Raw genomic sequence first — 12,587 nt, 5'->3', positions numbered from 1 at the left:
TGATCAGTAAGAAACCAACAGTCAAGATATGAATTAGCCAAAACACGTTACACTTGCTAGAGCCATATCACAAAGCAACCATAAAGATAAAGCGAGGGCTGAAAATTTTTGGGCTTTTAAGAAAACAAACAATGCATTTTCACCTGTTTGTCAGGGCCAAACGCCCAAATGGAACGTGCTGCAAGTAAATCCCAGTCATATTTCGTCTTGAAGAAGTCCCCGAGTTGTTTTCTGTTCCAGTCAATGCTTACGACACCATTCTCAATGTCCTCTGCAAGTCCTCTATCCAATGGCTCTGCGATCTTTGGCATGAAGCAGATATCAAATTAGCCACAAAAGTAATTGTGCTTGAGCACTATACCAAACATCTCAGTCCTATACATAAGGAGTAATAGAGGAAAGGGAAGATCTCTTACCATAGTTATTTTGTTCTTTTTGTTCGGTGTCTCAGCAAAACACTTCATCGACGAAGATTCAACCACTGTCTCACAAAAGGAAACAACCGGATCTGCGACCTACAAATTAAAGAAAGTGAAATGAAGTTAAAGACCCAAACAAACAAATCACAGTGAACGACCAAATTAGAAAAACAATTACATACCTTTACTTCGACCTCTGAATAGAGCTCCCTGAGGTCCTTCATGATAGAATCCAGGTACAGCTCCCCTGTGCCTAGAATAGTATGTTCACCAGACTCCTCAACTTTGGTAATCGCAAGGGGATAGCTTTTGCTAATCTTCCTAAGCCCTTCCACCATTTTAGGTAGCTCACTAGGATTCAAAGGCTCAGTAGCAGTCTTGACAACTGGAAGAGTATTAAACTGGAGAGCCCGGAATATGAAGACGTCTTCATCGTAGTTCTCATTGCAGAGCGTCGCCGTCTTCATGATAGACGCATCCACGCCTTCAATCAGAACCCATGAACCGGGAGGGGCACTGCTTACAGGAATCCTATACCTCGCTTGGTATATCCACAGCTTGGTCACCTCTTTGATAGTCATGTCCTCTTCATCTTCAGGTGAATACCCTTCTCCAAGTACACGTACGCTTTGCCCTGTTTGAAGTGTACCGCTGTAAACTCTTCCGAATACATCAAACACACTAGTATCTGATTTGGGGTATAGCTTTGTCACATTAACCATGAGAGGTCCAGACGGATCACATTCTACCATTGCTTCATAAATGGCAGAATCTTTGGGTCCAGTGTATGCGTGGTCCACTTTCCTAGCTGCAGCCTCTTTGGGAGAAGGAATGTGCTTTACCAACATATCAGTGAAGCCTGATGACGAACCAAAGACTGAGCTACAGGCTAACCTAAGTAGAGGTCTGACGTTCAGCTTATATGCACTATTACTCAGGGTCACTCCCAGTTCTGCAAGGGTGGTCTCTACACTCTTCTTATGCTCACCTATCACTTGACTGTATATCTTGTATAGAGGCTCTAGAATAAACTGAACAAATGCTCTTTCCCCACCACCTACTGGAGGACTTCTCTTGAACGCCCGAGTATCAGGGTGATAATACACATCTCCCCAAAGCTTAGATGCAAACTTATCCACGTCCATGTCCACCCCATGAAGCTTCGAATACAGTTTAGCAAAAGACTGCAGAGTGAAGGACCATCCGGCAGTACCACTGGCAAAGCACACGTTTCCAGCTGCAGGGTCTATAAGGGGCAAGTTTCCAGCAGTCGTCGAAGCAGCAGATATGTGGTTATTAATGACTTCAATTGTATGCCTCAGCTTGTAATAAGCATCCCTTGGAGGTAGTTTGAGCTCGGTAATAAGCCTGTCAACCTGATGGAGAACAAAATCGACATATTGCAAAGGTCAAGTAGACTGTATAGAAATATAAATCTCACAACGCATCTCAAATTTACAAATTAAAGATAGCATGGAAACGTACCTTGTTGATCACAACAACAATAGGAAGATGGTCCTGGATTGCATGTCTTATAGCCCTCTCAGTGTTCACCTAAAGAAAGACATATCGTTAATACAAGTAACAAATTTCAAATAACAACTTTAGCTTTAAAAAAAAAGCAAACACTTACCATCACTCCTTCAGCAGCGTCAACAATTAGAACAGCACCATCAGAGAGTCTTAGAGAAGCAGTCATTTCATCAGAGAAATTCACATGACCCGGAGTATCTATGACATTGCACAGATATGATTTAGACCTGCTGTCCTCAAGGACAAGCGACATCGGAACCGCCTTGATCGAAATGTTCCTCTCCTGCTCATCAACTCTTGTATCTGTATACTTCATGTGCTTCTCGTTCTTAGCATTAAAAGTAGACATATGGTGCGTCTGCTCTACCAACATATCCATGAAGACAGTTTTCCCATGCTGTATATGACCCACAAGAGCAACATTCCTCATAAGCGCTGGATTAGACATGAGGCCGACGAGAAACTGCGTTGACACGTAAGTCGTGGAATCCTTCACCCCAACCTCGAATCTGACATCTCTGACAGGTTTGATAATCGGCATCTCGAGAGGCTGCTCATCCTCATCCATGACTAACGTCTCAACGTCCTCCCCGTAGACTTCCTCCGCGGTAGGATAGTACTTCTTATCCTCAGGGAGAACAATCTGGTTATCCATCTCCACGTCATTGATCGTGGTGATCCATCCGTTAGAACCCCCAGGCCCACGCTCTCCATCTGATCCATCCTCTTCAGGCTGCTTATCCTGGAACTCCTCGTCTTCTATTTCGTCATCACTCTCTCTGTCGGACTCGATCTCAGGTCCAATGTAGTTACCAAACTCATCATACAAGCTATCATCCATCTTTAATGTAAACCTGTCAAAAAGAATCCCATCAGAAATGCGAATTCTCTAGCGCAGATAAACTATAAACATAAAATGCCTCAAACTCAAATCAGAACAACACAACAAAAGCTAGCTTGTTCATAAGAAAGCTGCAACGTTTTTCATTTCATCTGAAACCCAAGAGCCACTAACTCCCCCCCCCCCTAGTACTATAAAAACATTAACACTTAAATATACAAAAAAAAAAACAATTCTCGGATCTGGAAAAAAATGCTAAGGAGTAATGCAGCGTAAGACATGAAACCCAGACGCTATCACCACAACATCAAGGCGTAAAAACGAGCTAACAATCAAAACGGTAAGCACAATCGCCATAAACGGAAACGAAGGATCCTATCGTAGTTTACCAAAGCGTCTGTGAGAGTACCAGGCAAAACCCCAAGCTCTAATCAAATTAGAAACCAAAGGTAACTTGGACTAGAGAAAAACTCTAAGCTCGCGAATCATCTACATCTACAAACTTGAGCTAGCTTGAACTCGAGTAAAACCCTAAGCTAGAATCAACCACAAACTTCTCGAGATGATAGCGAAAAAACAGAGTTAAGGAGTGAGAGGACGAACCAGTTGGGAAGTGCGAGATGCGAGCGAACGGCGAGACGAGGGTAGAGAGTGAGAGGTGAGAGAAGGATTGCTCGGCGATTCGGTTCGTCCGAGACTCTGAGCACTGTTGTGTTTAACGGAGCCGTCGAAGAGAAAAAGGGAGAGATTTTAGAGTTAGGTTTATAACAGAAAAGCCTCTAGCTCAGGAAGAGGTTTCAGAGTTAAGTTCTAAGATTGAAGCCTCTAACCCAGGTAGAGGGTTATAGATTTAGAAAATACTTACTAAAACACCAAACGTAAATGATGAATACATACGATGGCGGGTGAAGATTCGCCTTTATAATGTCAAGAGAAACAATAGCAAAGAAAATGAAGCTAAGAAAGGTTCCATAAACATATAGTAGAAAGTACATTGCAGAAGTAAACATCAAAAGAACAATGAAATCTTCTACAACATTCTGATAACCATGTCGTAAGAAGACAAACATATCAGAGTTGCTCATTTCTCATCTTCATCACTGGATAACCCGAGTTCTATTTTCACCTGCTTATCTTCTTTACCAGTCTTGTTGGAGGATCCTGGTGATTCTGGATGTTCATCCTTTTGTTTCACAAGATGTTCTTCTGTTGGTTTCGGACCACCAGCATCTTTGCTTCCTGATGATTCTTGGTCCACCACGGACAACGCCTTCTTCTTAGTTTCATCGTAAATGGATAGAACGCGTTGGAGCTCATCGTTCAGATGCAGAGCCTCAAAAAGAACACTCTCATCGTCTGTTGTGCTCTCTATGATCATTTGAATCAACGGTTGTGACTGCTTGCATTTCTCCATCAGGCTTACTGTTAGCTCGTCCTGTAACCATAACATATAAGTTAAACACCATAACTTATCTTTGTTGTGTCAATCTCAAGTTAAGATTCAATCTTTCCAGACTCAAAAATAACTGTTCAAGGAGGTATGTTTGCATGAGTGGATAACGCATAGATTACCTCTGTGTGATTCGGCTTTCCATCAGTGTTCAACATGCTAGAGAGCAACTCGAGGCTGTTCCGTGTAATCTCAATCTGTTCTTTCTTATCCTTGATCGATAAGTTCCCAAAGTTATAGTCAAGAAGACCACCATCATGGTCCCCACGAGCCTGTTCTTGATTAGGAGGAACCGGATAGCTACCAGGTGGAGGAACTGGAACAGGGCGTTGCATGAGAGACTCCAGAGAACTCTGTCCCGCCACTGGATTCTCCTCGTTACGAGCGTTCAAACCATTCTCTCCCTCCAGGCTCTTAACAAACAAATAAGAACATTAACAAAAACCACTTTGGATCATAAGATTCAGAGAGGATCTTAGTTATACCATATAAGTCTGCTTGAAAACAGGAAGATAAGCAAGATCTTTAGACCGTCCCCAAGCTCTAATAAGCTGAAAAGCTCTGCTCCTGTTCTCGGAATCAGCTTCACCGTTCTTAACCAACCAAACCATCTCATCAAGAACACCCTCAGAAGCAACTTCAGAGAAAATCCTCTCACAGTTCATAGCACAAGCCTCGAGAAGCTCAAGGCTCAGCCTCTGGCTCACGGGGCTTTTGTTATTACCAGAGATCTTCCTCTTGATGGCTCTGACGATCTCGGCGGCGTTGAACTCCTGGCTGTTGATCTGAGCGCATATCCTCATGTTCATTCCCCAGTTAGGCTCCTCGAGAGTCTCGAGAGTTGCTTCGTCAACCATTTTTGATTCCAGGGTCGGAGCTTGGAGGATGTCTTTGAACTTCTCGCTCACCATCCTGCTCATCTGAGCTCCTCCTGTCTTCAGCTTCTCTCCCCACTCAGCTATCTTCAATTTGTCCATCTTTCTTATGATTCACCTGTACAGAAATAAAATAAAAATACAAACTTTATCGATTCATTTTCGTTTTCGAGCTGTAATCGATCTAACAGTATGAGATTCGAATAGAGATTAACCAACCAAAACTTTCAGATTCTATTCACAATAATTAAATTTGGATCTATTAGTGATCATTGAACATAGATGAGAATCTGAAGAAGAAGATGAGAGAACCTGAGATGTAGTAGATCAAATCTTGTCGAAAAATCTTGTCTTGTTTGGTGTCAAGCTTTGAACCTGTCGGACCGAAACGTTAGTAGCAGCAAAGAGGAGAGGAGAAAGGTTGTGATACACGTGGCATGTGGAGAAAGTCCATACGGTTTTTAGTTTCAGATCCTTTCGTTTCGTGGGGGGGCTAACGTGTCAATGTTTTAATACAGGGCGATTATCGAAACATGAGAATAGTTACGGGGGCCAATTTGATAAATTATTTTTTCTTTTTCGTATTGGCTGAAGAAAGAAAAAAACACCGACGCGGCAAAAGTGTCCGTCCTTTCCGATCAACAGAACAGAACCTCTCTTTCTCTCTTCAAAGGGTTTTGGAAGATGGCGTACTGAGACGGGAAACTTGGATAGATAAATCCCAAACTAGGAATCCTACTGTGGATTCGAAGAACGGGTAAACAAAGGTCTAGGAGATGATCACGAATGAAGAAGGATCAACTCGGAAACCAGAGTTCGTATGCGAAGCTCTTTCGTATGAACTTAGCAAAGTAACTTGAGAGATAAGTTATAGGTTAAGAAAGCTTTTATTGATTTTTGAATGATGATTAAGATATGCCGTAAGGCTACATATATATAGCAACCAAAGAAGAGGTTTAGTTATTAAGAAAAGGAAAATTAACATAAAGCTAAATAGTAAAAGAAAACCAGAAATAAGGAAATCAGATTATGGAGAACCGACGTTGTGACTGATCCTGTCACAATACTCCCTCCTTCAGAACATACTTGACCTCAAGGATGGAAGTCTGGATACTTGGCAATGAAGTCTTGATAAAATTCCCAAGTTGCTTGCTGTGGTGAAAATCCTTTCCATTGGACTAATACTTTTGTGACTGCTTTATTCTGCCGATTCACCATCTTCTTCTCTAGTATTAACTCAGGTTCTTTGCTTGTCCCGACATCATTCAGATATTGAGGAAGCTTGGGAGCTGAACTAGGTGGGTTAGGACAAAACTTGAGCTGGCTTACGTGAAAGACATTGTGAATTGCAGCATTTGGAGGGAGTGCCAGTTTGTAAGCACGAGAACCAACTCTGTCAAGCACCTGAAATGGACCATAATATCGTGGTGACAGCTTGTGTGGGATGTTGCGGCCTTTAAGAGAGTGTTGACGGTACGGCTGAAGTTTCAAGTAGACTGAATCTCCAATTTTGAAGTCACGATCAGAGCGACGTGCGTCTGCATACTGCTTCATCCTATTTTGAGCTCTGAGAAGATGGAACTTCATAAGATCGATAACAGCCTCTCGTTTCTGTAGTGATCGATCAACAGAAGGTGATGTGCTTTCGCCCGGAAGATAAGGCATGTGTACTGGGGGAGGTTGCCCATAGATGATCTCATAAGGACTGCTACGTATTGCAGAATGAAACGTGGTGTTATACCACCATTCAGCCAAAGGTAACCATGAACTCCATGAATGGGGCGAATCAGAAGTCATACAACGGAGGTATGTCTCAAGAGTTTTGTTTGTAACTTCTGTCTGACCGTCCGTCTGGGGATGATACGCGGTTGAAAAATTAAGGTCAACACCGTGAACTCGAAACATTTCACGCCAAACTTCACTAAGGAATGTCGGGTCCCTATCACTTGTGATATCTTTAGGCATGCCGTGAAGACGAAAGACCTGATCCAAGTAGAGCTTAGCAATATCCATGGCTGTATAAGGATGAGATAACGCCAAGAAGTGAGCATTTTTGCTAAGTCTGTCGACGACCACAAGAATACAGTGTTTCCCAGATGATGGTGGTAATCCTTCAATGAAGTCGAGACTTACGGATTCCCAAACACCTGCAGGAACTGGAAGTGGTTGCAGTAATCCTGGTTTTGCAGCAAGATCATATTTATTTTTCTGACAAACAGAACAATTACGGACATAGTTCTGTGTTTCCAAGCTCATCTTGGGCCAGAAGAACAAAGACTTGATTCGTTGGAGAGTGGAGTCCCTTCCAGAATGGCCACCAGCTGCAGAATCGTGTAGCCATTGAAAGATATGAGTTTTGACGGCCTGATCATTACCAACGACGAGCTTGCCTTTTCTCCGTAATTCTCCATTAACGAAGGAATATGCAGAGTGTTTTGCTGGCTGTGACTGCAGATCGTCAATGATCTTCTTAAGGGTTGGGTCAGAGTCCCAAAGAAGTTTGAGGTTCTCGTAGAAGCCATGGTGTATCTGAGATAAGGCAAGGTTGAGAAGTTGAGAACCAGAAACTCTAGATAAAGCGTCTGCTGCAACGTTTTCCTTGCCTTGCTTATATTGGATTTCGAAAGTGTAACCCATAAGCTTTGACAGCCACATATGCTGAAAGGGTGTTGTAATCTTTTGTTCCAGGAGATACTTTAAACTTCGCTGATCGGTGCGGATGATGAATTTGTTGTGTGCGAGGTAAGGGTTCCATGTCTGTACCGCGTGTACTACTGCTAGGAGTTCTTTTTCATAAACTGATAGGTTTTGATGGCGGGGACCTAGTGCTCTGCTAATATAACAGATAGGATGGTTATCTTGCATTAGAACCGCGCCGATTCCTGTCTGTGAAGCATCTGTTTCGATGATAAATTGTTTGGAGAAGTCTGGCAAAGCAAGGACAGGGGCTGATATTAAAGCTTCCTTTAATGTCTGAAACGCTGCAGAGGCTTCCGAAGACCATAAAAAACTGTCTTTTCGGAGCAGTAGGGTGAGAGGTCGTGCAATAATGCTGTGGGCCTGGATAAAGCGACGGTAGTAATTTGCGAGACCCAGAAAACTCCGTAACTGTTTCTGGTTTGCTGGAGTTGGCCATTGTTCTACTGCTTTGACCTTTGCGGGATCTGTACTAACGCCATCGTAAGAGATAAAATGGCCGAGGTATTCGATCCTGGTTGCTCCAAAGGTGCACTTGGACTTCTTGAGATAGAGTTGTTGATGTCGTAAAATCGCAAAAACCATATCCAAGTGAAGCATGTGTTCTTCCCACGTATTGCTGTATATCAAGATGTCGTCGAAAAATACCAAAAGGAATTTCCGAAGTACTGGCTCAAAGACATGGTTCATGAGGCCTTGGAACGTGCAAGGAGCGTTTGTGAGGCCAAACGGCATTACGAGGTACTCGTAATGGCCTGAGTGAGTCCGGAACGCGGTTTTATGTACGTCCGCAGGGTCCATTCGTAGTTGATGAAATCCAGCCCTAAGATCAAGTTTAGAGAAAAGTCTAGCGCCACCGAGTTCATCAAGTAAGTCTTCCAAGAGGGGTATTGGGTATTTGTCTTTAATTGTTTGTTTGTTGAGACCTCTGTAGTCAACGCAAAGCCGCCACGAACCATCTTTCTTCTTCACGAGAACTATTGGCGACGCGTATGGGCTCGAGCTGTATTGAATAATTCCTTGGGTAAGCATCTCTTGAACCATTGTGTCGATTGAGTCTTTTTGTAGTGAAGAATAGCGATAAGGTCTCAAATTGACTGGGTTGGCTCCTGATTCCAGAGGTATCTTATGATTGAACCCGTCACGAAAAGGAGGTAAAGTCGTAGGCTCTTCGAAAACGTCTGAGTATTTTTGAAGAAGCTGTTGCAATGAGCCTGACTTGTCTTGTTCTGGATTTGTAGCCTCAATGTGATATAAAATTTTATCCGGTTGGAGACTTTGGTGTGAGCCTGCTGTTTCGTCAATTTCTTGCAGGTGCAGTAGTGCCATTGGCGGTTCTTGTAACATCAATTTGTTGAGGCTGCTGCTCGAAATAACTGTCGAACTGTTCGGTGTAACTCCTCTGAGAACATGTTTCAGGCCGTTGAAAGTGAATTCCATACGGAGGTTTAAGAAATCCCATAAGATGGGTCCTAATGTTGAAAGCCATTGCACACCAAGTACGAGATCACTGCATCCAAGAGGTAGAGTTCGAATCTCTGTTTTGAACTCGTAGCCCTGTGTTTTCCAAGTAAACTCACTGCACTTATACTTGGTGATGAGATCGCCACCTGCTGCTACCACGGGCATTGGTTTGGTGGTTTTCAAGTTGCAACCCAATAACTTTGCTATCTGTAGGTCAAGAAAATTATGAGTACTTCCTGGATCAATAAGTATGTGGAGTTTCTTCTTCCCGTGCTGACCCATGATTCGCATGCAGTTGTATGTCGTGGAACCATTTAAAGCGTGAACTGAAATTGTAGGTGTTTTGTCATCATGGTTTTCAAGCTCAAACTCGGCTGGGGTTTCCTCATCATCGTCATCTGATACTTCTCCTTGCTCAGCTTCTAAATACAAGATCTGAGATCTTTTGTGTTTCAATTGGTGGCCAGGAGTGAATGGTTCTTCGCAAAACATGCATAATCCTTTGCGTTTGCGCTCTTGCATCTCGTCGAAAGAAAGGCGTTTGTGTGGTGTGTTGGGGATGATTGGTTTTGTGTTGGTGGTCGGTGCTGCAGAACTCGTTGTTTGGTTTTGATTTTTGTAGAATGGCGATGAATTCTGTTTTTGAGAATAGTTGAACGAGGTTTTGGTTGCTTTCACCGGTGTGTGGAGAAGAGACAATTCATGGAGCTTGGCAATTCTTGCTGCGGCTGGAACTGTCGTGACGTTGAACTGACGGACATGGAGGGCGAGGTGTTGATTCATGTTCGTGAGAAAGATACTCAAGGCGTGACCTGGAGCAAGTGTTAATCTGTTCATGGCACAGTCAAATTTCTCCAAGTAAACATCGATAGGGTCGCTTCCTTGTTTCAAGCTAACTAACTCAGAAAGAGGATCGTCAAAAAGTTCACTGAAGCGTTCAGCTATGGCAGCAACATATTCCGGCCAGAGAGGAAAGATGTTGTAGCGATTTGCAATATAGGCGTGATGCCATTGCAGAGCTTTGCCGGTCATGTGGAGGGAGGCTAGACGAACTTTCAATTCTGGTGGGGTACTATCAATAGAGAAGAATTGTTCGCAGCGATAAATCCATTCTCTGAGTTCGGAGCCATCAAACATTGGGAACCCAATTTTTGTTAGTCGTGCGGATAAACTATTGGGGAGTGGTGGGTTAGGGGTAGCTGCGGGGTTGAGTGGAGCTGTTCTTGTTGCGCTTTGGTCTCCGATATTTCGATCTGGCGGGTTAATTTCATCAGATTTTTCTGCTGCTGTAAGACCAGAAGAACCTTCTTGTTGCGCTGGAGGTGGAGGATTCGCAAAATATTTTGCCATCATCGCTTTGAGCTCAGCGATTTCTCCTCCTAATTCTTCGGTTTGTTTAGTCTGTGAAATACGGAGGTCCTCGATTTGTTTGTTCATCTCAGCCATAGTGGTTGTTGCTCTTGTTTCCATGGTGTTGTAGTCGGTCCTAGAGGATGGAGTAGCTCTGATACCACTGAGACGGGAAACTTGGATAGATAAATCCCAAACTAGGAATCCTACTGTGGATTCGAAGAACGGGTAAACAAAGGTCTAGGAGATGATCACGAATGAAGAAGGATCAACTCGGAAACCAGAGTTCGTATGCGAAGCTCTTTCGTATGAACTTAGCAAAGTAACTTGAGAGATAAGTTATAGGTTAAGAAAGCTTTTATTGATTTTTGAATGATGATTAAGATATGCCGTAAGGCTACATATATATAGCAACCAAAGAAGAGGTTTAGTTATTAAGAAAAGGAAAATTAACATAAAGCTAAATAGTAAAAGAAAACCAGAAATAAGGAAATCAGATTATGGAGAACCGACGTTGTGACTGATCCTGTCACATGTTGGGTGTTATTTGGACTGAAGAACCCCAATTCACAGACCTCGTCAGAGGAGCTGATGGTTTGTCCTATTGACAAAGGCTTTGTTGGCGTCAAAACTGCATAACTAAAACTTAAGAGCATAGTACACAGAAGCAAACAAGCAAACCTAGTTGTCCCCATGTTAGTTCTTGTGTCTCCAAGATTGATTTCCTTCAGACTAGAGGGAGAAGATAACAGGAATGCAAGAAAAAGTATGCCAAAAAACGAATTCTATGAATTATGGGAATTATTGTCAAGCACCTGGAAAAAATGTTGACCATATGCCCATCTTCCAAGATCTTACATAAAATCTTGTTTTATAAAATCTTGTTTTATAATATAAAGCATATTATAAAACAAGCTGGACCCAAATAATTGAATTTTAGAAGTCCAGCCTTGGAACTCAAACAACCTTTTAATGGTTGACCTCATATTGAAACATCGTGTCATTTTCATGTCTCTTGTTAACTCAATTAAAAGTTGGAGCTTGAATACGCAATCTCATGCGTATGCCTAACAACAGAGATGCAAGACAAAAATAAATCGACCAACGACCAACTAAATAAAAAAACAAAGGGTTTATTGAGACTGAACAATACAAGTCTTTTGTACGTCCATAATCATCTATTTTTTCTGTTAAAGCTTTTGAAGCATTACATTTCGTTCAGGCATTTCACTGGGACATATCATTGATGCAGCACATCTTACTGACTAGATCACATCTTCAATTCTGTCATGTTAGAGTTAGGGTTAACGTTTGTTTACTAATTACTAGGTGACTCTCCCTTGTTCATACACCAATAAATATTTGTAATATAAATAAATAATTGTTCAGTTTTTACTTTCATTTTTATAATTAAAATTGGTTTATAATAATACATATGTAAGGAAATAAGTAAAAAATCAATATCTTGTGTTATTATATGAATTAAACATATGACTATGATACACAAAATTTGATTGGTTTAGTTATTTTAGGTAAACTGAGTTTTATGTTTTCATCTGAACTAAATCATAATTTTTGTTTTCTATATTTGATTAATTTTGTTAGTTTGTATTTATTTTAATTTTTGACATACAATATTTCTATAAATTTATGTATAATTTAATAGATGTAGTTTTGGAAAACAAGTAGTAAAAATGAAGTGTTCCTTGGTTTGAGGTTGTAGAACTAATAACCAATTATTTTTTGAAATATACGGATTTAAATATTTATAAGAATTAAAAATAATGAATTAATTTTATGTTTTTATAATTTACATGTATAAAATAAAATATAAAATTATTGTAAACAATAGTATGTTCTTGACTCAATTGAACTTTTGATTTTGAGTATTAGAATTTAGATCAGTTTGATGATATGTGATTGGTTTCATGATCATTTTATATTTAATTTATATTTAT

At 41.3% G+C, this 12,587-nt stretch overlaps 2 protein-coding genes across 2 annotated transcripts; both read right to left on the bottom strand.

Moving 5' to 3' along the window:
- Nucleotides 1–143: 143 nt before the first annotated feature.
- Nucleotides 144–3,550, bottom strand: LOC130496996 (110 kDa U5 small nuclear ribonucleoprotein component CLO; the record flags this gene model as incomplete). Its single annotated transcript, XM_056989777.1, is given in 6 exon segments — nt 144–302; nt 417–515; nt 602–1,795; nt 1,905–1,973; nt 2,053–2,806; nt 3,397–3,550. Coding segments are annotated over 5 exon segments (2,262 nt in total), but the record flags the coding sequence as incomplete, so codon positions are not given.
- A 195-nt stretch (nt 3,551–3,745) lies between these two features.
- Nucleotides 3,746–5,584, bottom strand: LOC108818912 (TOM1-like protein 2). Its single transcript, XM_018591868.2, has 4 exons — nt 5,431–5,584; nt 4,729–5,236; nt 4,366–4,656; nt 3,746–4,228 (listed from the first exon to the last, which is right to left on the bottom strand). Exons 2-4 carry the CDS (start codon nt 5,218–5,220, stop codon nt 3,875–3,877), a joined length of 1,137 nt encoding a protein of 378 aa, XP_018447370.1. The 5' UTR covers nt 5,221–5,236; nt 5,431–5,584; the 3' UTR covers nt 3,746–3,874.
- Between the last annotated feature and the right edge of the window lie 7,003 nt (nt 5,585–12,587).

Source organism: Raphanus sativus, chromosome 6 (assembly GCF_000801105.2).
Source record: "Raphanus sativus cultivar WK10039 chromosome 6, ASM80110v3, whole genome shotgun sequence".
Lineage (NCBI taxonomy): Eukaryota > Viridiplantae > Streptophyta > Magnoliopsida > Brassicales > Brassicaceae > Raphanus > Raphanus sativus.
Note: the sequence above shows the minus strand (reverse complement) of the source record. Positions and strands in the feature narration are given on the sequence as shown.

What these genes read in the sequence shown, in the direction of transcription:
- LOC108818912 (XM_018591868.2), bottom strand. Translation starts at nt 5,220, where the DNA reads ATGGACAAATTGAAGATAGCTGAGTGGGGAGAGAAGCTGAAGACAGGA. An exon ending in TTTTCAAGCAGACTTATATG is followed by an intron (nt 4,657 to 4,728) that starts GTATAACTAAGA and finishes TTGTTTGTTAAG; the next exon opens with AGCCTGGAGGGAGAGAATGG. An exon ending in GAAAGCCGAATCACACAGAG is followed by an intron (nt 4,229 to 4,365) that starts GTAATCTATGCG and finishes TTATGGTTACAG; the next exon opens with GACGAGCTAACAGTAAGCCT.